At 37.6% G+C, this 25,110-nt stretch overlaps 2 protein-coding genes across 15 annotated transcripts in view; one reads left to right on the plus strand and one right to left on the minus strand.

Annotated features, from left to right (window-relative positions):
- The window catches only part of KCNIP4 (potassium voltage-gated channel interacting protein 4), a 1,200,268-nt gene extending 1,195,326 nt beyond the window's left edge, over positions 1-4,942 (plus strand). For all 4 annotated transcript variants that reach the window (XM_049708791.1, XM_004266195.3, XM_004266193.3 and 1 more), the window contains 3 exons: positions 908-1,012; positions 1,649-1,711; positions 3,451-4,942. In XM_049708791.1, the coding sequence (XP_049564748.1) occupies positions 908-1,012; positions 1,649-1,711; positions 3,451-3,498 (216 nt within the window). In that variant the 3' untranslated portion in view covers positions 3,499-4,942. The remainder of the gene's footprint in view (positions 1-907; positions 1,013-1,648; positions 1,712-3,450) is intronic.
- The window catches only part of PACRGL (parkin coregulated like), a 52,079-nt gene extending 27,354 nt beyond the window's left edge, over positions 1-24,725 (minus strand). For 4 of the 11 annotated variants that reach the window (XR_004481486.2, XM_033421586.2, XM_033421587.2 and 1 more), the window contains exons 1-9: positions 21,123-24,724; positions 20,780-20,847; positions 20,515-20,663; positions 18,090-18,157; positions 16,327-16,417; positions 13,444-13,578; positions 12,862-12,969; positions 9,219-9,299; positions 5,304-5,496 (exon numbers count right to left, since the gene is read on the minus strand). Coding sequence is in view for 9 of the 11 variants with exons in the window: in XM_033421586.2 (XP_033277477.1) it covers positions 5,304-5,496; positions 9,219-9,299; positions 12,862-12,969; positions 13,444-13,578; positions 16,327-16,417; positions 18,090-18,157; positions 20,515-20,663; positions 20,780-20,847; positions 21,123-21,190 (961 nt within the window). In the remaining 2 variants the exon portion in view is untranslated. Of the gene's footprint in view, positions 1-1,218; positions 1,641-5,075; positions 5,268-5,303; positions 5,497-6,262; positions 6,361-9,218; positions 9,300-12,861; positions 12,970-13,443; positions 13,579-16,326; positions 16,418-18,089; positions 18,158-20,514; positions 20,664-20,779; positions 20,848-21,122 lie in introns of those variants that run through there. The other 7 variants (XR_004481487.2, XM_033421594.2, XM_033421592.2 and 4 more) reach the window with 7 other exon arrangements.
- Between the last annotated feature and the right edge of the window lie 385 nt (positions 24,726-25,110).

Below are 25,110 nucleotides of genomic sequence, written 5' to 3' on the forward strand. Positions count from 1 at the left end.
TGCCTCCAGGATATTAGGTATCTCTTGGTCCTTTGATCCCTTTCTATCCCTTTCTATGTTTAACATAAACATGCTGTTCTTACCATTTACACCCAACACATCACATGAATTCTATGTCAAACAAACTTCTATGCTCAAAACATCTTAAAGGCCTTCACGTAAAATTTACAAACTACAAACTGCTTTATCATTTAAAATGGAATTGAATACTCTCAGAAGTAAATATATATTACGTCCATATTATCGACTTAATCCATACTCTTCTGTGGAAACTTCGATATGAAGGAAACAAGTGTAAACAATAAATCTGAATGTCTAGGTTAACTAGATATTATTTTCACTAAGATTGAAAATTACAAATCAAAAACTAGATTTTAATTTAAAAAATTAAAATTTCGAAGTGTTTCCATGGTCATATTTTGACTAATTTACATGTGTGACTTTAGTTAAAGCCACAGTAGGAAAAACACAATGAAAACCCTAATGAGCTTTGAGACTTATCAGTTTTAGTATAATTCTCATGATGTGGAGTTTATTTTATTCTCAATAAACAGAAATTGATAATCAACATATAAAATATATAATAACTCAATAAAGCAAAGATAGCCAATGTGAAATCTAGAGAAGTCCAAACATTAAACCAGAATGTTTCTTTCCTGATCATGTTAGATACGTGGGAATTTCATTCATTTTGAAACCAAGATCCGACTTGATTCTTACATTCTGATTCTGCTGCTTTTAAGGCATAAGGCCATTGGCTTTTCCTCTGGGACAACCAAGACATTTAATGAAGAATCAAAGAAAAATAAAAAATTTGAAATTGAGTAGGGATAATCTGTCAAAGCTTCTCGGAGTGGTTTATTTTCACATTGCATGAGGCTTCACGTGACTGCCTTTTCCTTTTCAGGAAATGCTTGATATAATGAAAGCGATATACGATATGATGGGTAAATGCACGTATCCTGTCCTCAAAGAAGATGCTCCCAGACAACACGTTGAAACATTTTTCCAGGTAGGAATGCAATAGAAGTCAGAGAGGAAGTGAAATTAAGAGCAAATTTCCTGATGTTTGCAAAGCATCATGATGATTCAAAAGAATGTAAAGGAAAATAATTTTTACTGAAAGAGACAAAACTATAGAATATTTACCATCATACTAATTTAGTAATTTTGGTTTTGAATTTATAATATTGATAACTCCACTTATTGAACACTCACCATGTCCTGGATAGAACACCAAGCAATTGCCATGTCTCATATGTTTTGGGGTGTTTGTTTTCATTCATTTCTCACAAGCCCCTATGAGGTTATTTATAAATCCTCATTAGCCCCATCTCACAGATGAGAAAACCAAGGCTCTGAAAGTTTCAGCAAGTTGCCTGAAGTCTGTCATAGCTGGAGGGCAGGATTTCACTAGAACAGAGTGACTCTAGATCTATACCACATTCTATTGAAAAGGCAACAGCCTAAAATCAGTCAGCCACGATTCTTATCACTAAGAAGCTACTAGTTTGTGCTCTGAAGCAGTTCCTCCCCATAAAATAAGCAGCTGGGCTTTCTTTTCATCAGCTTCAGCTTGTTCAGTTCAGGGTGAGAGTATCAAGGGGTAAGTCTGAGCAAATTTTTTCGTTCTTTTCTTCCTGAACAGAAAATGGACAAAAATAAAGATGGAGTCGTTACCATAGATGAATTCATTGAAAGTTGCCAAAAAGTAAGTAACGATAGTAAAGGAACTATCCCTTTTGCTTCCTTAACAGCTGAACTTGGTCCTGCCAGCCAGCCACCATGAACTGAGCAAAGTATAAAGATCATATGCCTAAGATCACCACTTCTACATAGCTGAGATGAGTAAGCCTACCACTGTGAAAACAATCACCAATTTGCACATTCAGTTCATCAGCATTCATTGTCTATCCCAAGGCAGGCTATGAGGGAAGCCCTGGAGAGATGAAGGTTGCACATGTGTTTTTGCTCTTCAGATCCTTTAGAATATTCATCACTGAGGATAAAACATATGTGAGACTTGAATTGTTCTTTCCCCAGAACTAGCATATAACATGTAACTTGTCTACCATATCCTCCATAGATTTAGAATTCCAGTACAGCCAAGAGTGTATCACTGGCCAAACTTATATCCGATTTCTAAGAGAAACATCATTGCTTCAATGTATGTGGACAACAGATATCTTTGGCTGAACCAGTAATGGTCTTCAGTCACAAAATTAAACAGCAGAAGATTCTCCCTGAGGAAAAGTCCATGTGGTTCTCCACCATCTGGTGGCAGACCAGTATTAGCATACCTAGAGTTATTTGACTTGACGTGGGTAGAATCACGATTAAGAATTTTTAAAATAATTATGGAGACAGGACTTCCCTGGTGGCGCAGTGGTTGAGAGTCCGCCTGCCGATGCAGGGGACACGGGTTCGTGCCCCGGTCCGGGAAGATCCCAGTGCTGCGGAGCGGCTGGGCCCGTGAGCCATGGCCACTGAGCCTGCGCGTCCGGAGCCTGTGCTCCGCAACAGGAGAGGCCACAACAGTGAGAGGCCCGTGTGCCGCAAAAAAAAAAAGAAAAAAAAAATTATGGAGACAAAGAAGTTTGCTGGTGCTTTAGTTTTTCTCATTATTTTCAAGTTGATATACTTTCCCTTTCCTGATGCCTCCCTTTTTCTCAACTCACATTTCAATGTGACGGTCTTTGAACGAACTTAGTGATATCAGCCTACTTAATGGTGGTATTGTTACTTGGCATCTAGTAGTGGAAGTCATCATTAGTTCTGCTACCATTTTCCACTGCTATAAACAGTCACAATCTCCAAGTGCCCCTATCCTGCCCTAAGTCTGTCCCCCCTAAGTTTCTAAGGAACATGCTAAACTGCAGACACTGGGCAATGGTTTCTCACAAACAATCCTTTCTCTTGCATTGAGAGACCATTCATTTTTAAAGGTTCCCAAAGTCCACACAGATTTAGCCCTAACAGACTCAGAAAGAGAGGTGTAATTACTGCAAACCTGTCTCCTAAACCCCAACCTCCAATCTTTATGAAGTTGGCTCTTAGCTCACACACAAACCCTGTATCCTTCCATGTGTACAAGTCTCTGTGATTTGGCGGGCGGTTACCTAAAATGCCACAGTTTGCATTGCTCGCTTTGATTATGCTCTGCACCTCTCCAGTTTCCATGCTGGCATTCTATTAATAATTTGAGAAATAGCCCCTCTTTAACACCGAGTCAGAGTTAAATAAAGTGTTTAAAGCCTAGTAGACTCAACAAAATGGGCTCTCCATACTTATCTGTGTGGAAAATGGGTAGAAGAGTATTTACATTTGCAGACCCCTAGTATCTGAACATTTGGCATAGGCGTTGGTGGAGGGTGGCAGTACTTAGAGGCAAGACAGTGCACTTTCCTTTGCCGATATGGTGAACTTAATTCCACATTTCCTCCCTTACAGGATGAAAACATCATGCGCTCCATGCAGCTCTTTGAAAATGTGATCTAACTTGTCGAATGCGTCCTCAATCAGACAAATGTGAACGATTCTATCACACAGAGTTGGAGCTACCACTTTTAGCATAGATTGCTCAGCTTTACACTGAGGCATATTATGCAAACAAGCTTTGTTTTAATATAAAGCAATCCCCAAAAGAGTTGAGTTTTCCATTTATAAATTTGCATCCTTCTCATAATGCCACTGAGTTCATGGGATGTTCTAAGTCAGTTCATACCCTGTGAATATTCAAAAGTAACAGGATCTGGCATATAGTTTTATTGATTCTTTAGCCACGGGATTATTGAGGCTTTCACAGTATCGGTGATTTTAAAATATCTGTGTTTTTTGCTATTCATTTGTATGTATTCAGCCCCAGGATTTTAAATGGTTTTCTGACATACTGGCATCTGCACTTAATTTCCAGATATTAGTTTTCATGTTTGTATGCTGTAATTCCATTTATACTTTAAGTAAACAAAACAAGGTTACTACAATTGGAAAAAAACAAACAAACACATAGTCCCAGTTTCTCTGGATTTGCTTCCTTCTGTTAAAGACATTCATTTACCTGGCATTTTTTTATAACATGAAACAAGTCAGTTTATCACCAGATGTCAGCATATGCCTAATAAAGCTTATTTAATAAGCATTTCTTAATTTTTCATAATACATATTACAGCCAAGGCCTACATGATGTATGTAATTTTGGATTTGTTCAGTCCTACAGGTTGACTGTTATGTCACTCAGTGGAAGTCCAAGAAGGTGTGAAACAAAGCGAGGATGTCCACAGGCTTAGCAAAGGGTCAGGACATCTGTCATCCAGTACGTGGCAATGCTTAGCAACAAGTAATCCTTAACTGCATTCAAGGCCTATTCCATCCTCTTTCCTGACTCCCTCATGGCACCTTTACATTAGATGCCATTTAGGGACAAACAAACCTTTGCTACCCTAATGCCTACCAAGAACAAACAGCAAGCAGAATTCACTTTGAAAGCACCAGTGATTCCATTATATCGAGAACTATAATATCAAATTTTAATAGAAAAGGAATATAAGTGCTAAGCAACTCATCTGGATTGTATTATGATTTAGCTCATCATAAAACTCCAATAATTCAGATTATTTTTAATGATCTTAAGCCAAAATTGTAAAGTTGTTGCCACAATATTACTAAAGATACACACACCTTCCCTGTTTTGCAGAAGTATCACAAAGACCAAGAGGCTAGAGCAGGAGGAAATTTGCAACTGTCTTTGCAACAATAAATCAGGTATCTATTCTGGTGTAGAGATAGGATGTTGAAAGCTGCCCTGCTATCACCAGTGTAGAAATTAAGAGTAGTACAATACATGTACACTGAACTTGGCCATCACGTGTTTGTGTAAATTCAATGTGCACATTTTGTATTTCAAAAAGAAAAAATAAAAGCAAATAAAATGTTTATAACTCTACTGTCTATGTTACAGGTCTTTATTGCAATAAATTTTATAATTACTAGATTAAAAACGTTACATTTTTCTTACGGCATTTTTCTAAAAGGTAGAGATCTCGGTCTTTGGGTGGAGCTAAGTGCAAGGATAGAGGAGTCAGGGCAAGGCCAGTGGGCAGGCAGGCCTGTGAGCAGATGCGACCTGAGGATGTGACTAGACACCTGAGGACAGAGTGTGCCAGCCAGGGGACCAGGAATGATAGGAGCTCTGAGGGAGGAGGAGCATTTCTGCTGTTAACACTCTTCAGAAACTCCTCGTATTTTAAGTTACATCCGTGAGATTGGATCTGAAATGAGAATTACAAAGAGATCACTCTTGGTACCTGAGGATGGAGCAAAGAAAGGGTGTTCTCCGAGGCTTCTGGGACAGAATATTGCTGCCCCTAATCTCCAGCCCTTCAGAAGTCTGTTAGCCTTGGATTTGGTGTGGCCAGCCGGGTCCCTAACGGCGCTCTTCCTGCCCAGATGTTTCTCTCCCGCTACTCCTTTCCCTGTAGAATGATCCAGAATCAGCTTCTATAACATCAACATTCAGAGCTACACTTGTAACTTACGTTTTAAAAGCTTTTTCAACTGAATTAATTGTTAAACATAAGCAAGCACAACAAAATCACTGAATACATGTAAGACTTTTAAGATTTTAATTTCTGAGTATCTTCGTGTACTGAATATCAGTATTTTCAGACTATGAATTACAAAAATAACATTTACTTAAATTAATACCTAAAGTTTAGGTAGTTTTAATGATTTGTAATAAACAACCATACTTATAAGAGAACTTACACATTAAACATTTTTTTCTTAAAACTAGAATACTCAAAATTATTTCCAAGCATTCTACATTATAAAATACATATTTACAAACAATAATTAACAGTGAATTCACAAATGTTTGTCCACTATTTGAAATTTTCATAGACTTGATAAATATAAAACCCGGAAATGGCAAAATGTCTAAAAGTAAGTGCACAGCTACACACGAACTGTATAAATGTTATATATAAAAGGCACTAGAAAATATATACAAACACATCCATTGTAAACCAAATAACTTGCTCACACAAACCATAAAAAATATGAAAAAATAAACCCCACGAGATTGTACTATTATAGAACTTATTTTTTAATAGTTTTCCATCAACCACTCTTTTTTTTTTAATGAATAACTTGTACTATGATTCAGTGGAATTGTGTATACTCATCTAAAGCCAGGAATAATGAAGGGTGGTTGTGATTTACAAAAGAATAAAGTGAAGTGAATCTGAAAAGGTTCCGTACATACCTGTGGTCAGCGTTTAACACCTGTCACCAGGGCTAGTTTCTTCAGCAGTATATGGAGCAATAGGTTGGAATTTTAGATTTGATGATGATAAGGCTTCCCTGTCAACAGAAAAAAATTTAGCCTCATTAGTATCATGCAGGGTTCCCCTAAGAGGTACTACATTTGCAGGAGCATGCCTAAAAAAGTATTCAAAACTCCAAACACACAAAATGGGATAGGAGCAGAATGATGGAAACAGAACTTTTTTTCTGAGTTAAATAAAATATACGTTGTCTCTTTTTGTGGTTTAAAAATATTTAACTAGAAAAATAGTTAGGAACCAGACTACCAGTACTTGAATCCAGCTTCTGCCAGTCACTTCACTGTCAAATCTGGGGCTAATTACTTCTCTGCATCACAGTTTCTAGCTCTTTACGGGGGGATAACAACAAAAATCCACCTCTGAGGGATGTAGCGAAGATTAAATGAGTTTAATGTCTAAAATATACTCAATAGAGTACCTCTCATGTAATAAGGTTCTTACTTGTTCGATAAAGATATACATCTTCGATAAAGATGTATATATGTATGTATTTTTTTCAAGACTAACGTGTATATCGTTTAAAAAGAAAATTAGGGCTTCCCTGGTGGCGCAGTGGTTGAGAGTCCGCCTGCTGATGCAGGGGACACAGGTTCGTGCCCCGGTCCGGGAAGATCCCACATGCCGCGGAGCGGCTAAGCCCGTGAGCCATGGCCACTGAGCCTGCGCATCCAGAGCTTGTGCTCCGCAACGGGAGAGGCCACAACAGTGAGAGGCCCGCGTACCGCCAAAAAAAAAAAAATAGAAAATTAAATCAGGCTGAGAATGAACCAATTTCAGTTTAAGGCAGATAGCAAACTGATTAGTTCTAAAAAATGACACTGGCTGTCTGTAACTGATATTTTAGTTTCTCTAGAAGTTGAGTCTTTTCATCATTGTGATACACATGAGCCTTAAGAAATGAGAAACTATAATATTGAGAAGAATCTCTCATAAAGACTTATCTCCAATATTTAAAGAAAGAGAAAGAGGTAAACATTTAAGTTTTTAGAAAGGAAAGAACATCATTAATTTCGTCATGGATTATAAAGTACCTAAAGCAAGCACAATAATAATTAAGCCAAGGGGAAGTCTTTGATATGTGATTGAAACTTCCTGTTGCAATTACATTAATTATTACTAAAATATTATGTAGGACATTAGAAGGCGGAACAAGAAGAGCAAAAGTATGAGGGAATAAACAACACTTAATAGTCCTTATAACTTCAAAATCTTTTTAAATTCTGTATTAGCATGATTAAAAACTAATGAGATTGAGTGGCATAAGAGAACTTCCTTGCTAGCTATCACTGGGACCCTTGGATTGGTCACCTACATCCTCAGGATTCCCCCTCCAAATCCTAGTGTGCTATTTCTAACCTGTATTTACTCAAAAACTATCCCCTCCTCCACACCACCCCCCCCAAGAAATCTAACCTGCTGGGCCCACCCCCTTCTAATCGCCCATGTCCCATACCAGCACAGGATGTGTGAAAACCACCTGGGGAGAGTTTCAGATTGAAAAGCCTTGCCATGTTATTTAGCATGTGTTTATTTGCATTTCACAGAGAGGAAAGGGCGAATTATTTCGCATTCCAATTCTCAGAACAACACATTTGTAAGCAAGAAGAATCTCCTTTCTGCTGGGAAGGGACACTGGATTGACTGCGGGATGATTCTGTGCATCTCAACAAGGTGTCAGAAGGCTAACCCTCCGCCTAGACCCACACACAACAAAGAAATTCATCATCTAGTAGCCCAGGGACTGACTTCCTCCTCATAAACTTTATTCTAGGCATTCATCATGAAAAGAATATAATCAGTTTTAAAAGTCACTGAAATTGGTCAAATTAAGTAATTTAGGCAATGCTTAAACTCAAACATCTGCCGTTTTAAGATTGTATCGATCACGCAAATTTTCTTTATAATCAAATACCTAGAGTGTAACTAAGTTCTACAATGTTAAGATAATCACATGCAACTCTATCATTAAGATCTGATTAAATGTAATCTCCAAAACATGGTGGAATTACTGCATTATGGAAATATTTCCAAGACTAGATTATTTGAACACTTCTTTCAAGTGATGAAAATTCAATTAACCCAGTTATTTCACAACACACAGACAGTAATGCAATCCCCCACGGCTCTGCACCTTCTTGCAAGTTAGACTAGTCAGCTGAATCATTCCTCTGTGTGCATGTGAGCATGTTCGAGCGAGCACACATGCCTTCCAGAGAGAACAACGCAGCCACCTGGGAACCTCATTTCAATCTTCGATTATGAGCAGATTGTAAATTTTTCAGACAGAGAAGATGGCAAATGAAAGGAAAAATAACACTTTTTCTTCAGTGAGTTAAGTTAATGCTTTTGTTTTCTGAATTTCCCAAGGGTCAAAGCAAAAACATCCAAAATACAACCAAAATAAAAAAAAACGTACAGCTGTACTACACAGAGTGTGGTACAGTAAGCACGGTGCAGTGCACAGGCCCTATGTTAACCTGGGTCTGAATCCTCGTGCTTATAAACTGTGTGACCTACTGTATAGGACAGGGAACTATACTCAATATTTTATAATAACCTATAAGGGAAAAGCACCTGAAAAAGAATATGTACACACACACACACACACACACATATATGTATAACTGAATCACTGTGCTGTACACCTGAAACTAACACAACATTGTAAATCAACTATACTTCAATTAAGAAAAACAAAACAAAACTGTGTGACCTCGGCAAGACAGAAACTCTGAGCTCTGAAATGAGAATAATAATATCAACTCCACGTGGTTACTTGAGCCTGAAGTGAGATAATATATGTTATTCAGTCAATTTCATTGTACAATTGAAATGTTTAAAAAGTATGATTTATGGGGAATAATGTTCACTTACACTTCCACCATGCTGCTCCAGCTTCTGTAATGCAGTGGTGATTGGTTCTTTGAATTTCTTGTCCCTTAGTCTCCTGGAAAGCTTTTCAAATAAGATTAAGGGAATGAAATGATTTGAAAAAGTAACACTATTCACTATAAACATAAGTAAAACTTCACTAATAGGCTAACTAGAAATAATACCATTGAGTCTTTACTGTATAGTAAGTACATAAACCCCACTTAATTTGTTTTAGATTTCAAGGCTTCTTTTAGGAAACATCTCATTAAAATTTACATATAATAGACACCACTGTATTTGTTTAAAAAAATGGATTTCTATTATCTGAAACAATACCAACCCTACAAAATCTACTACAGTACTAGCATACTGTAAGTTTTCCAGAGTAAGTTTTCTAAGAAATTGTATACATTCCCATTCTGTAATTTGCAAGAGCATCTGCAGGACTACGATGGAAAGCTAAGCTTCTAAAACACACGTGTTTCCTACAGTTAAAAAAGGAAGAGACAACAGAACAGAGCATTTACATGAATAACTCGGTTAACAGTGGCAGGCAAAAGAATCAGACTAAAAACCACAAGACCACCTATCACCTCCAGCTATGTCCTGAAGGGGCCTCCTTGGACAGGTGGAGCTCTGGCTAAGAAGGGAGATAGCACAGGTGAGTGAGAACAAGAGCAAAGAGGGAAAGGGCGCAATTCAGGCCCTCAGGCACAACTCATAACTGTGTTCTCCCACCAAGTGTCTGCAACACTCACCCAAAGACCTAAACATTTCAGCTACAGCAGGACTTGCTCACGGCTCCACCTTCTGGGGATAAAAATGGAGCCCAGGCAAGAATTCCTCATTGATCAAACACATAAAGCCCCTGTCCTAGAGTAGGTTTCTGGTTCTTCCTCTTCCCAGATCTGTGAGTAACCCCGGCATACTTCCCACCACTGAGCACTGAGGAATGGGTCCTTTCAGCAGGTCATCAAAGGTTAGGGAGGGTCAGAAGAGACACCCAGAAAGATTAAAAATGTGAGAAAAGCAACTCTAAAAGAGAGGACAGGCTGGGCTTGTCAACATCCCAGGGATGAACAGAAAAGGCACCTCTTATAGATCTTAAGTTTGCTTTCTTCGAGACCATGTTCTCAGGCATGGGAGTGCAGGACAAACAATGAACCACCACCATCAGAACCACCACAGATGCCCATTTACAAAGTACAGATTCTTGGTCCCACCCCATCAATTGCTCTATCAGAATCGCAGGACAAAGGCCCAGGTTCTGCACTTTTAGCAAGATTCCCAGGTGATTTCTTTCTTTCTTCCTTCAAGTTTGAGGATCACTGTCCTAGGGTCAGTGGAGTCTCTCAGAGTTGAAGCTCAGAAAGGATATGACTTATTTCACATATGAAGAAAATCAGTTGTATATAGGTTCAGTAACTGGTTTTGAAATTCTTTTTCTAGAAGACGAGTCCTTTCTTAAAATAAACACCTAATGTAGAAGTTTATGAGACATGAAAGTGGAGCCTTTCTGGCTGAAGGGGGTGGTGGATGAGGGGAGGGGAGGGAGCATCTAGCGCCTCAGTGGTCCTCATGGTATGTAGCTAACAGACCAGGGACAAACCTCCACATGTCCTGTTTCCAAGGATCTCTCCTCTGTGGAATCCCACTGGGGTGTGAAGCCCAGTGTGGTAGCTAGGTCTCCCCAAAGTGTTGCCGCCCCATGAAGGGAAGAGGTCCTTTCAGTCAGTCCTTGTCTTAGGAAAAGCAGAGCTGTGGGGAGGAATGTGACTGACCAAAGATTAATGCTACCGTCCCTTAAAAAAAAAAAGAAAATAGTTTAACTGTTGATCTGGTCTTCTCCCTCCGCCAACACTGGGCAGGAATGGGAGGCTGTTTAGGAAGCTCAACTTCCAGTTGGGGGAAGGATCCTTTTATCTCCATGTCACTTCCTCTTCACCTCATCCTAATTCTCTCAGAGGACGTCCTTGCTACTTATTTCTCCCCCAAACAAAAACCAACCTCCACAAGGACAGGGGGCATATCTGGTTTTGTTCAGCATTATATTCCCTGTGCCTCACATGATACCTGACACAAAATGGGAGGGCAGAGAACAGCAGATTTATGTTGAACTGCTGAATGTTTGAATGAAGCAATCAATCTACAATGAGTCATTCTACATATTACTGTGAAATTCCTGTAGTTAGTCAGCCACAACCCAACCTGCTGACCTGAGGGTGATAAGCAAGGATCTGCCAGGATTCTCCTCCTTCTGTCCTGAGACTCCCCATATGTTAACATTTGAGAGTCTGGTCTCACTCTGTCTTCTCCCCACCAGGCCCATGGTGAGACTTTATCTCCTACCATTTCTAACCACAGCACCCCTACTTGCACCATCACCCCTTCTTTCCATAGGCTTAGCCAGGTGGTTCCTGGGGTGTATTAGTCTATCTGCAGTATAAGAAGTTAAATATACACTTCTAGGATCTCTCAGGTGGATGGGTCCAAGAAAAAAGTGGAACTGTGATCAACATAGATGTCCCTGCTCTGAACTACAGAAGGATGCACGCAGAGAAATTCTAGCTACAGTTTATCCCAGCCAGGACTTTAATCTTTCCTTCAGTGTGTGCAGTAAAGGATTAACTCTGCATAAAGAAAGGCTTGGTCCTTGCCCCTGGCTCCTGGATGGAAATGTTGAAGCTCTTGGAAGGTCCTTCCAGATAAGAATGTCTTTGTTTACCTGGGGCCTTGGGCCACACCAGATAGTCAATGCTAACAAAAGTGATTTAAGTGGGGGCCTCGGGCCACAAGGTATCAGCTCAACTTCTAGAGGCTGGAGACCAAGGTCAACCAGGCAGGCAGGCGGTGATGCCATGCGACAAACTTCTAATGAGAACCCTGGACACCCAGGCTCAGGTGAGCTTCCCGTGCTGGCAATACTCCATGCATCATGCCAGACGTCACTGCTGGAAAATGCAAGCACTGGCCACACAACTCCACTGGGAGAGGACAACTGAAGCTCCACACCTGGTCTCTCTCAGCCCTGCTCCATGCACCTCCTCCCTTGGCCGACTTCAATCTGTATCCTTTCACTGCAATAAACTGCAACACTGAATAACAGCTTCTCTGAGTTCCATGAGTCCTTTCATCAAGTTGTTCAACCTAAGGGTGGTCTTGGAGACCACTTGAACTGCAGAGTACCCCAATATAAGTTTGTGATATGGTTAAACTACTCCTAACAGGAAAATGTCTCATCCTGAATGCTACAGACTCACTAAAAAACTTACAATGTGAAACAAAGAAAAAGAGAAAAGATGAAGAACATCACTTTGACAATATCCAATTCCACAAGAATACGTATAAGCTCTGCTTATAATTCATAGCCAGTCCACATAGCCATGAAGTCCTCACACTTCATTAATTTTTGTCCATTCAACTTCTGCTTACTTTGATTACAACTCTAAATTTGCTCATGTGGCTGCTTTCCATGTCCACTAGTAAAAATATTTTATGAACAACTAGGTCTGACGTCTATATTTTTTGGTTAGGATGATAAGGTTTTCTTAATGTTTTGAATCATTTTAATGATTAATTTGAAGCCATTACATCAGGAAGAGATACATATACACAATCCCTACCTAATCTTTTCAGTACTTACACTTGTAAGCAGATGTTTCAGATGGTCATTTAGAGAAGGGCCAACAACGACACTTAACTGTACCAGAGCATTCAATCCTCTTTCAAACACTTCGTCATCCAAGTGGACCTGGGGAGGGTTGGGTGGTTAGGGGTGCACAGGCAGGGACAGAAAGAGGGGAGAAGGCAGGATGGGTAAGGAGAAAGGGCAAGCAGGTAGAGAAAAAGAGATTGAACATTCAGTCCTAGAAGATAATCAACCAAACCCAGAATTTAAAACATAACCTTTAGTTCAGGACATCTAGAAGCAAAAACCAAATTTGGCTTGACTGAAACATTAATTAAAATATGTTGTAGCCTACAGAAAGGCTGATTTGAGGTTCATTATTTTCTCTAATTACTCAAGATGTCCCTTTTTACCTTTAGTACATCCTCCCAAGGTGTCTTCCAGGAAGTAATTATCTGGCCCTGAATAACAGTGGCCTAATTCTGCACACACATCAAAATCACAGGTAAAGAACAAATTGGCATATAATTTGAAAGAAAAAAAGACATGAAATATTCTAAATGTACCACAGAAAGTCTAAAGGAATAAAGGACATACCAGAGCTGCCTTCAGCACAGGAATCAGTCTAGGAAGCAAAGGCACAGCTTTTTCAAGAGCACCTGTGACCGAAAGTAATTCTCTAAAACCCTCCTTTGACACAAAGGTGTATGGATGTTTAGTCTCCCTCAGACCCTGCCAAAACAAAGACAAAAACATGATTTACTACCCATTTAGTGATGCTAATACCAAAAAAATTAATCCTTACTTGTGTAAGTAAAAATCAAGTTTTATTATTATTGTTTTCCTATTTGTGAAATATAATTTCAGTAATTACAATTTCAATTAAACTAAGAAATCGTGGAACACAGGACATACATGAGGCAGGAGGGATCTCTAACCAAGAAAAGAAGGAAAGGAAAAGGAAAAGAATAAGAAAAAAATAAAAGGAACAGGAAAAATCAAAGGAGAAGCAAGGAAAAGTAAAAGAAATAAAGAAACAGAAAAAAGAGAAAGGAGGACAGGAGGGAGAGGAAAGAAATAAAAAGAAATAAAGAGAAGGAAAAAAACCTCACTAGGATACTAAAAACATGTTGTATATACTCCCAAACACTGCCTGAAATCAGAGCAAATTAGTCTAAAATGTATGTTAATAAACTCCACTTTATGAATGCAAAATTACTGGACCCCTTATCTTAAAGGTGATTTTGCAACTTGTTTAATGACTTTCTAAAATATTATATTTCCTTCATATTTAAATACTAAGACAAATCTTATACTATGTTTAAAATGCATTGTAAGATATCAAATGCCATTTTTAACATCAGAATGTCAAACAAAAATATGAAAAAAAAAAACCACTGTAAATCATTTCTTACTATGCCTTTCACCCCAAATGCATTAGGAACAATTAGACAGTAGTCTTTTGATGTAACTGATCACTTTGAGTCAGGATAAAATAGGTACCTTTTTTGAAAAGATAAAACAAAGAAAGAAATCTAGAGGGGTGGGATAGGGAGGGTGGGAGGGATACGCAAGAGAGAGAGATATGGGGATATATCTTTATGTATAACTGATTCGCTTTGTTATACAGCAGAAACTAACACACCATTGTAAAGCAATTATACTCCATAAAGATGTTAAAAAAAAAAAGAAAGAAAGCAATGGCAACATTCCCTCAGTTTGACTAATTATTATTTGGAATAACTATAACCAGCTGCAGGGTCATGCCTAAAAATACTAATTTTCAAACAATTTGTCCTTGAGACCAAACTATCTGCTTCCAAACGGTGATGAAACACTTCTTCTCCTAGATGCTGTCATGCTTTTGAAAACTATGATGCCAAGCACACCAGCACCATTTTGGAACACAGGTTCTATGGTCTTAGGAGCACCCCTATCCTTTTCATTTTAGAGATGAGGAATCTCAGGTCAAGAGGTGAAATAGATTTAAATAGTGGTGGTTCTGTCACTATTTCCTCATTATTAAATGAGTGGAGTTTACCCAGTACACAAATAAAAGCATTGGTGTTTGGAAAACGGGTATTTAAAAGACTGACTTTATGAGGTCTAAACTAAACTCAGAGTCCCTTTGGGGACTCCCCAAGTTAAAGCACTCCCCGTTCCTTGTGATTAGCTAGAGTATGTTTGTAAAGGTATCACTATAGTTTTGATTCATCTAAAATATTGTTTGCTACCATATATAAAAAGTTTAAAAAAGAACTAATGAAATATTAGAACATCTTTAGTTTTCAATACCAAGTTTAAGAGACTAATTAAAATTTAATTTCAAAATAGGCTACCCATAAAAATATACTGCTTATTACACCAAAATACCTTCGGCAAGCTGAGGTACAAATTAAGAAAAGCTGAGACCTAAGAAAATTCGGCAGTCTTCAGTAGTAACTGTTATGTCCATTTAAAAGAGTAAGTATACTTGGAAAACTAAAGGAGGAACTAGAAATTCTAAGGATTCACTATAATTAAGAAATCTCAATCAGCACAATTATCTACTTTTCTGTTTTGGCGCCACCTGGTCCTCCCCACTAGTTTTATAGGAAAAGCAAATGTTTCTTTAAATGAAGAAAAAAAGCTTGAGTTTTTTCTGTGTCATATCTTATTTAGATTACTTATTACTGTATGACTTATCCTAGAGGCACTGCCTATTCAGATTAATACCATCGAAGCTCTTGCTGTCGTTCTTAACATCAACAACAACAAAAATGATCCTTAACTCTTAAAGAAGACAAGTATCTCAAAGGTTAAGTACAACTGGTTAATTCACTTCTCAACTTCTGACTCTAACTCTATACATTTATAAATAATAAAATTCACAGGAGATATCACTGACTCTCTTCAAGCTAATACTATGCCAACTGTTTTCCTGACACAAATGTTAAATAATATAAAGGAACCTATCAGCAGTTTTTCTAAAATCCTCTACAAAAACCATCTCCATGATATTCTACTTAAAATGTACCAGTAGGCAAAAGCCCAGAGAATTCTCCCAAAGAACATCAGGTAGGTAATATCAGTTCCCTAAGAAACATATCATATTAAAGGTGCCTGCTTCTATAAAGAAAGACCAATCAGTAATTGTTATCTGATGCAATATAAGTTCCAATCAGTGATATTCTCCTGATTTGACTAATTCAATTTGATTCCAAGAACTTTTTTTTTAAATTAAATATGAATATTTTATCCACTTATCTATAAATACCTGTGCAGATTTCATGTTTCATGTTTAATTTCATGTTTATAAAGCTGTTTAAACAGTTTAATAAACATATACCAATCATAATTAGTTCCTAAGGGAACGTGGTGCTTTAATACTGTTGTTTGGCTTTTATTTCAAAAGTATTTACTGATGAGTTACAAAATAACATTTAACACAATTTAAAAAATTTGTTTTCCATAAACATTTAGGAAAGATAGAGTATTTACCTCAGCTAAAGTAATAAGAAGAGGATCAAATGGAAGCTTTTCAGGAGGACACTCCCACTGTAACCTGTGTTTTACTGAACCATGGACCAATCTAAAATATAAAAGGCAGTGCATGTAACAAGGACAACATATATTAAGCAGTGATTATCTAACATATACATATTCTTTCTAGAACATAATCATATTAGAATTATTTTGTAACATATAGAAATACTATGACCTTAAATGATGTTACAAAGGCATCTTATAAAGCAATAATTATATATTTATAATCCTACAAATTCCTACTCTTTTAGCAAAATTGTTTGGTGGCAAAACTAAACTCCACATTTGTTTAGCCTACAATTTTGGAGTTCCAGCATGTTGCTATTTGTGTCTTAATGCAAATGTTACAGTTGATATGTTTCAGTTATAATTATAACCAAATAATATAGACAAAATTATAGCAAACCTACCATAAAACATGCAAACAAAATGTAATAATTAGAAACAATGATTTTTTAATAAGTAACATTATTTTTCAGATGTAAATCATTTAACCCTAACATGAATAATCTAAAGGCAAGCCAGGTTTTATCCCTGTTAAAGAGAAGAAAACTGAGGCCAGGAAGGTGCAATGGCCCACGCAGGGTAACAAAGAGGCAGCCCCTTGAATTAAAGTCACTGCTGCTGCTGCTTTTTTTCTTTTTAACAGCCTTTATTGAGACATAACCAACACATAATAAAATGGACATTGTTATACAGTATAGAACTTGGTAAGTTTTGATGTATGAATACACCCATGGAACCATCATCACACTCATGACCGTGAACTTATTCAACACACTCAACTGTTACTACACGCTCCTTTTGTAATGTTCTCAACTTGACACCTTCTTTTCATAATAGCAAGAAGCCTCGGCAAAACTGTTTTTACATTTTTAGCAATAATAAATTCTCAGAGTGGGGAGGGGGTATAAGACCCTTAAAATAGAGTTTCAATTCGGAATGCAAGTACAAAATAATAACAACAATAAATTAAAGACTGCTTCCTGAGCTTATTTTTCCCTCCTAGCCCTCCAAATCTGAAAATACCACTAAAAACTACATTTCTTTAACTTTAGAACAACAAAAAGAATGTTTTGATTATTCTTTCCACAATGAAAACAAAATTTTCTATCATCTATAACAAGCTAAAACTGGTTATACTTAGAAGAAATTAATGTTTCTCAGTAGTGAAATCTTAAAATGATATCACTCTATTAGTAACCTGCATCGTCTGCTTTAAAATAGTTTTGATCACTATCCAAGAGGGCTACAAGAACTGCATCAAAAGTAAACAAAAACAGCTATATTACTCATTAATAAGTATAATTTCAATAAATAAAATTGTAAATCTTTGATTTTTGAAGTATAATTAAAAAAATAATGAAACAATTTCATTAAATTGTCAACTTCCAGTTCACGAACAAAAAAGGATTATTTATTTGAAATTCGCCCAAGCCTATGAATGCTTAAATTGTTTTAGAAACTGGTTCATTCAATTTCTTAAATTATTTGGTGGTTTACTGTACATCTATCAGTAATTCTATTTTGGAATTAAAATGATTTTCTTCAACAATGTCCCAGGATCCATACCACTCCAACAGCCAAAGTATGAATAAGTCACCATTATTTCAACCTCCCTAGTAAATAAATTTTTCAAAACTTTAAACTGAAAACTGTATTGATTTTACTCAATTATTTTGAATAATACAGTCAATTATAACTTGTACTGATTTTACCTGCAAGGAACACCTCCCTTAGAGTAAATAGCTGCAAATGCAGAAGGGGCTCGTGACTGTTCACCAAACTGAAATAAAAAATGACAAGAATACAATAAATATTACTATCACCTCCACTTTGTGATACCTAATCAACTTCAATCCTGTTGCGGTCAGAGGCAGATGGACACCCTGACATCCAAGCCACCACGCTCATATCAAGTACAACATCATTCTACTCAGAAAAATGGCTAAGAAAAATGATCAATCCTCTCAATACTGAAACCACAACCACAAACGCATTTTGTATATTTCCTTTTACCCTTAACTTGTTTCAGAAGGTTTGAAGGTAGCTGAAACCATATATAAAATAAATATACTATAGATAAATATTTTTAAATATAAATACTATGAACAAATACAATAAAGATAATAACATCTTTCCACCCCTTCTGCACTGTGACCTTTCAAAGTGAGGACTAAATGGAGAAAAGGTGTACAGGGAAAGTATAATGTGTTTTCAACCTCCCACACATCTCCTACTTCTCCTCCACTCAAATATGCACAGTCTTGGATGGTCAGAGAACCTGTAATTTCTCCAATCTGGTTTTGTGCTTCAATAAAAATCAAAGTCTTAGGATGAACAGGAGTGACAGAGTTGAAGACAGAGCAAGACTCTCACAAACACATGCCCAGATGTGTCTGCTTAGATATATAACTTCACAACTTTCAGTTTTTCTATATAATTATTTTATGACTAAATTAATTCTATATGCACTCTCAAAGATAACTTAAAAGATGATCAATCACAACAGTTAAACAATCGCAGCATACATAATTTCAGTGTAAGTGATCAGAGGCTTAAGAATTTAGGCACAGAAAGTAAATATTTTGCCACATGGTACTTTGAACATAATCAAATGAAACATAGCCATCTAAATTACAAAATATAAACTTACTAATCTATTTTAAAGATACAACTAGCTAAAAAAACTTTTTAAAGTCACATGCAGTAATTTTAAAATGTACATAAAAGTCTAAGTTTAGAACGAACCCTTTTTCCTCTGGAAAAACACATATGTTTTAAGTAAAAATACATAAATGACATTTCATTAATATTATAATAAAAGATTAATTTACAAAGCTCAACCTATGTTCTGTGTGACAATTCACAGCAATACTAATGTTTCATTTATCTAATTATAATTCCTGCTAAGAAAAATGTAAGTCTTAAAAACTGTGTATAGATCAGTGAGTTCTCAAAAAGTGAATATACCTGTGTACCAACACTCAGGTGGAAAACCTGAATGTTACCGGTGCCTCCTTCCAACCCCTTCCCACCTTTTCTCCCAAAGGTAACCACTATCCCGACTTCCAACTGATTTGCTTTGGATCAGGAGTTTTTACATATCTTAGACATGTTCTTTTCTAATATACCCTATTCTCAAGTCAAATCGTTAAATTATTTCCCAAAGCTTTTCTTAATTTTTAATAAAATTTAGACTAGGGCCACTAAATATTACTAAAGTTTTTCTTTAAAGAAAGGAAGAAAATTGAAGTGTCACCATAAACTCCCTCAACGAAACATGAGAAAAGGAAGCAAGAGCACAGCGTTATCAGGGCATTTTTCACGTGTTTGATTTCCTTGACACTGCAAATTACAGAAAGAAGTGAAGGAACATAGAAGCTTAAACTATTTTCCATTTTCCTTTTATAAAGTCAGAAAATCTCCCTTTTCCCTTGGATAGTTCATTGTATCCTTACTTAAGTATCTGCCATATTTTACCTGCCATCAAAGTCCATGTCTCAGCCACTCTCATAATCCCCTTTAAAGGCTGATACCATTATCATCTTACCCTATGTAAGGCTGGGCCAGACACCATCTGGTGCTGGAGCACAAATGTGTTCACTTTTTGGATAAACCGATCTAGAAACTTACAATTACCCACGTTTATGTACATGAATCTTATGTTTGCTAAATGTGATTAAATTGCTGTGAGAAGGCAAAAGAAAACTAGGGCTGTAGTTAAGAATTCTAGTGGAGCTCATTTATAGATGATAGACAAATGGTCAGAGACTTTATGCAACTACAGAAGCATGTAATTCATCCTATGGCAATTGAATACAAGTTTACTCATTGATATTAGGAAGTACAATAACCATAGTAAAGTAAAAAAAAAGAAAGCTGATAATGCAATTTATTTTATACTCTACAATACTCATCCATGAATGTGATAGGATATACCAAAGCTGGTTTTTACTTTACACCGTCTCACTTCCACACTCACATCATTATCTCCATTCTTCATCATGATTACCATATGCCTTCCTTCACCACTAGCTTAAAACTAACAAACAAAAGAACTTGGGATAGCATTCAGAATGGCTCAATAAAATGTCTACTACTTCGGAAATCTACTGAGTCAGGAATCTCTTTGGTACCTACAGGGTTAATTGTTTTAGGGTTAAGTTTATCACTTGGTCGAGGATGTCTTGCAGATTCTGGAGAACTGGTTGACGAGGAGGATTTCCTTTGTTGAACTGTAGTCCTATGTTTTATTTGTGCACTTGATGATGTCCTTTGATCACAGTTATCTGGAAGAAACAGAATGTCAACAAGGAAGAGGTGAAAGCTCATCCTGCATCCATCAGTATAACAGAATGTGTCATTAACAAAATTTACCTCTTCATTTAAAAGCAACATTCTGTACCTGTCACTCTGTTTCTTAACTGTATGCCTCTATGGCACTCGGATTTCTGCATTGCTTCTCTTTTGCTCCTGCAGTCAAATGAAACTTGATTTCAACTTTTTTGGGGAGAAGGATTCATTAACAATATAAAGACCAAACAGAACAGAGTAGGAAATACAGTAAAAGAGCCACAAAATAGATATGGTATGGAACAAAATACCTGAAAGACCAATAAGAACATATGAAATTATATCAACTTCAATATCGATAACAGTAAACTAAAAACCATCTGTAAGAAAGTAAGATGTATAAAAATATGCATTTTTCCATTCAAACAGTCAAAATATACGTTTAGAAACTCAACTGTAATCCTCTGGCTATATTCAGAAAATGCAGACCAGATTTCTGGAAAAAGTGGCTGGCATGTTCCATATTGTCTTCACCTTCTCTGGCCTCCGTATTTCCAAAGTTCCAAACGTTAACATCTGCATAACAAGTCCTACTTTTCCAGTGACAAAATGAACTCTCCTACTAAATGTACCATAAGTTCCCTAAATTGAACGTAACCAAAACTGAAGTTATCACACTGAAGTTATGAACCTCTTGTTAATTCAAGGTACAACCAGTTTTCTGGTCCCTCAGGCTGAAAAATTTAGGATCTCTGTTGTCTCCTTTTCTTCCGTTTCCTACACTCAACCCTACAGATGTGATCAGTGTGGTGTGACAAGGTAGGAGCTTTGGGCTCAGATCTGGGTCTGCATCTCATCTCTACCAATTATATGTTTAAGAATTTAAGCAGATTATTTAATCTCTCTGAGCCTTGACTTCTTGACCTATGAAAATGGGGGAAATAATACAAACCTATCAAGGCTGCTATTGAAGGTTAAATAAGGTAATATATAAAGTTGCTTATCCAGTGAATGGTAGTTCACTTCTCCCTCTTTCACAGTTCCCTCTTTTCTGCTAATGGGAGAGCTCTCATTCATAGCCCTTGATTCCCTGCCTAATCAAATTATTTCAAGGAATCTTCCACCACAACACTCAGACTCATACACTCAACTGCCTGCTGGTATTTCTAGGTCTAGCTCCAATCCCAAGTGCCATGCAGCCTTTCCTGATCTTCTGTTTCTCAAATGTCCACATCCACAGCACTCTGATTTATGCACTGCTTCCTTCTTCTTATTTCTATCTGGTTACTCCATTCCCCCATTTATATGACACTGCAATTATTCTTCCATTAGAGCACTTCCCACTTTAAGTCGTTAATTATTTTTCTACAAGATCTGTAAGATCTTCTCTTAAGGCAACACAGGTGAAGTCTTCTTCCACTTCCAAATGACAGCTTTTCAAATATTTGAAGACATGGGTCATAACTCCTTAGTTTTCTCTTTTTCAGGATAAATGCTGATGCCTTCTTAAATGAGTACTAACATGAGATTATTTTAATTCACTTGACAAATTAGAAATCTTCACAAGGACAAAGCTCCATGTAATAACATTCAGCCCCCAAATATTTCAAATACGATGTGACCAAAGTACCTTGTAAAGATAAACTAAATGTTAAGATTATTTCTGTACACAGAATAATTTTAAATTTCAACGTTCTTGATTTAATACACTGATCTAATTTTCTCATCCTACTACCAGCAGATGAGTTACTTCCCAATATTACACTTCACATTCATCCCCAAGGCATTTTCTAGAAATATGGTAATTAGCTCATTAAATTTGTCAGATAATATTCTAAGATAAGCTAAGGCAGGCTTTAATTACGTCAACCTAATACTGCACTTCAGTGATTATTCAACAAGTATTTACTGTTGCACCTGGTCTCTGTTTTGAGAACTCCTGATGGGGAACAATATGATCTAAGTTTCTGTTTAATAAAGAAAAAAAATCTGTGTCAAGGAAACTTGAGTTTCCTCAAGTCTATAACTGGGGATAATTACAGTAGCTAGCTACTCTAAAAGTAGATGAAGACTTTAGAAAAGTGGTTGGCACACAGTAAGTACTATATGAGTTTAGCTATTGTCATTTTCTTTATAATGGTACAAAATGTTTTTAGTATTACTAATAATAGTGGGGGTCAATGTAACTAAATTATGTCTTCTCCTTTTTGAAAAAATTGGCTTAATACTTGTGCTATCAATTTGAAGACCTGATTTAAATTCAGTTTTTTTTTTCTGGTTGTAAATTGTAATAGCTGTCATATCTGAAAAAGATGCATCACAAAGATACCTACTTACAAACAGAAAAATAGCATTGTTCACCACGTCAAATCATGATGCACATTTTTCAATATTACCTTCCAATTCTGCAAAAGTTGTTGTTAGAATGACTCAATTTCTATCTATCTCCTTTTATGTCACATAGCTGTTTCTGTAAGGCACTAACACGAAAGTGCTACGTTATATTTTGAATACGTTCAAAAAGCCACTGAAACTCTTCACTTGACAAACATGTTAGAAATTTGAGCTTCCAAAGGTTTTAAGTATACAGGACAGTTTTTATGTGTAATACAATTATGTAATTTTCAGCAACAATATCAAAACATACACACACACAATGATGCAAACATTTCTCTGTCCACTTCCAAAACACCCTGTTAGTTTCTTTCCAAAACAATTAGTTTTTCAGTTACTGTTAAAAAGTATCACCCTTTACTTTACAGACAAATGAAGTGTACTCAATTTTTAAAAATAATATCCACCTCGCAGCATACCACTGACAGCAAACCCAGAGCATAAGTTGTTTGTAAAGGGAAAAAAGCTTAATTCATCTTACACTAAATTTTGAGTGCTTTTTGGTTACATAACATGTGGGGGGTGATATAAAGGGTTAATGGTGGGAGGAAGTGAAAAAGTAAGAACTATTTTGTGTTCTAAATATTGCAACAGACACCCCTCAATCTTTTACAAAACAATATATAAATCCTAAATAGACACTAAAATCCATAAATCCACTTAACCCCATCACCTAAACTATGTCACAGTATCAGAGAGCAAACAAACCAAGGAGGGCCCCCACTGTGGACCCCTCATTTTTACCTTAGGTTTCCTTAGATGCTGCAGGTCATCTACAAGGGATTATAGGCATCTGGGTCAATGCCAGGAAAGCGTACTCTTTTTTCATTGTTTTGGACAGTTCATATAACCTATTTCTTTTCCCACATGCATTTTCTTCTCGCACTTGGCTTTGAGACCACTGCACTAAACTATCTGGCAAATTCTCAGAGGCAGAGGCCACTTTTTTTTTCCCTACTCTCTAATCTGGTGTTTGGGAAGTTCCAAAAGTGTAATAGGAGCCCCACAAAAGAAGATGAGCTCCATCTCTAAAACTCCTTCAAATTCCAAAGAACAGCGACATAGCCCAATATTCACCTATCCCAATCCTTTTCACCATAAAGTACTGTAAATCCAAACAGCCAGTATTAAGGATCTTAATATCTTTCCATTTTCCTAGCCTCTCCGCCTCCAACACCACACATTTCCAAATACCTAAGACCAGTTCAGAGCCGGGATGTTGTCAAAGTTAGAAAATGAGAAGGACATGGAGAGAAAAAAATGGAGAGAAAGCTGGGGTTTTTTTGTTTTTTTAAGAAGGTCGGGGAGAGTGGGAGAAAGGCGGCCAGTTTCAAATAAGGCCGACAAGGCAACTCTCGGTCAAAGCCCGACCACGAAGGGCGAGCTCTTGGCGCTCAACATCTCCAGGCTCCTTAGCAACGTGGTCCGGCGGCCATAGCAACAGGCCAGAGAGGAAGTCTCCTGCTCCGAGAGAATGCGGGCGGCACCACGGATTCCCGCACCTGCGCCGGTCACGGCTCCAAAGACCCGTTCCTACCGCGCCTCTCTCCCGCCGCGGTCTGTACACCAGCCGCCACCCCACGTGGGGCCTTTGCCCAGCGCCCGCTGGGCCAACAGCTACAGGTCCCGCCACCGGCCGCTGGGGCCCCGGAAATGAGGTTTCGCAGCATTCCCGGATCTCGCGGCGCCGTGCAGTGACATCAGACGCACGCCACGTCCGCTAAGCCAATAGCAGGGAGATCGCAGAGGCTCGCCAGGCGGGAAAGGGTTGCCCTGGCAACGAGGCGCTGGGTTTTGCAAGGGCAGCTCGCGAGTTAGGAGCTCTGTCTCCGGGGACAAAGGGGCTCCTGGTGGAGGGTATTTTAGGAACAATAGAGCCAAGGAGCAGAGGGGAGCACAGGTTCCTTGTACCCGCGCCGCACCCTCTCCGCAGTCCGTGTATTTAACTCGTATGTTTTTCTCTTACTCTTAACTCGATGTTCTCCAAGTATCTTGCCCTAAACCCTCTGAGAGCTGAGGACCACCGTGAACTCCCGCCCCAGACTCTTC

This window comes from Orcinus orca, chromosome 4, assembly GCF_937001465.1.
Source record: "Orcinus orca chromosome 4, mOrcOrc1.1, whole genome shotgun sequence".
Lineage (NCBI taxonomy): Eukaryota > Metazoa > Chordata > Mammalia > Artiodactyla > Delphinidae > Orcinus > Orcinus orca.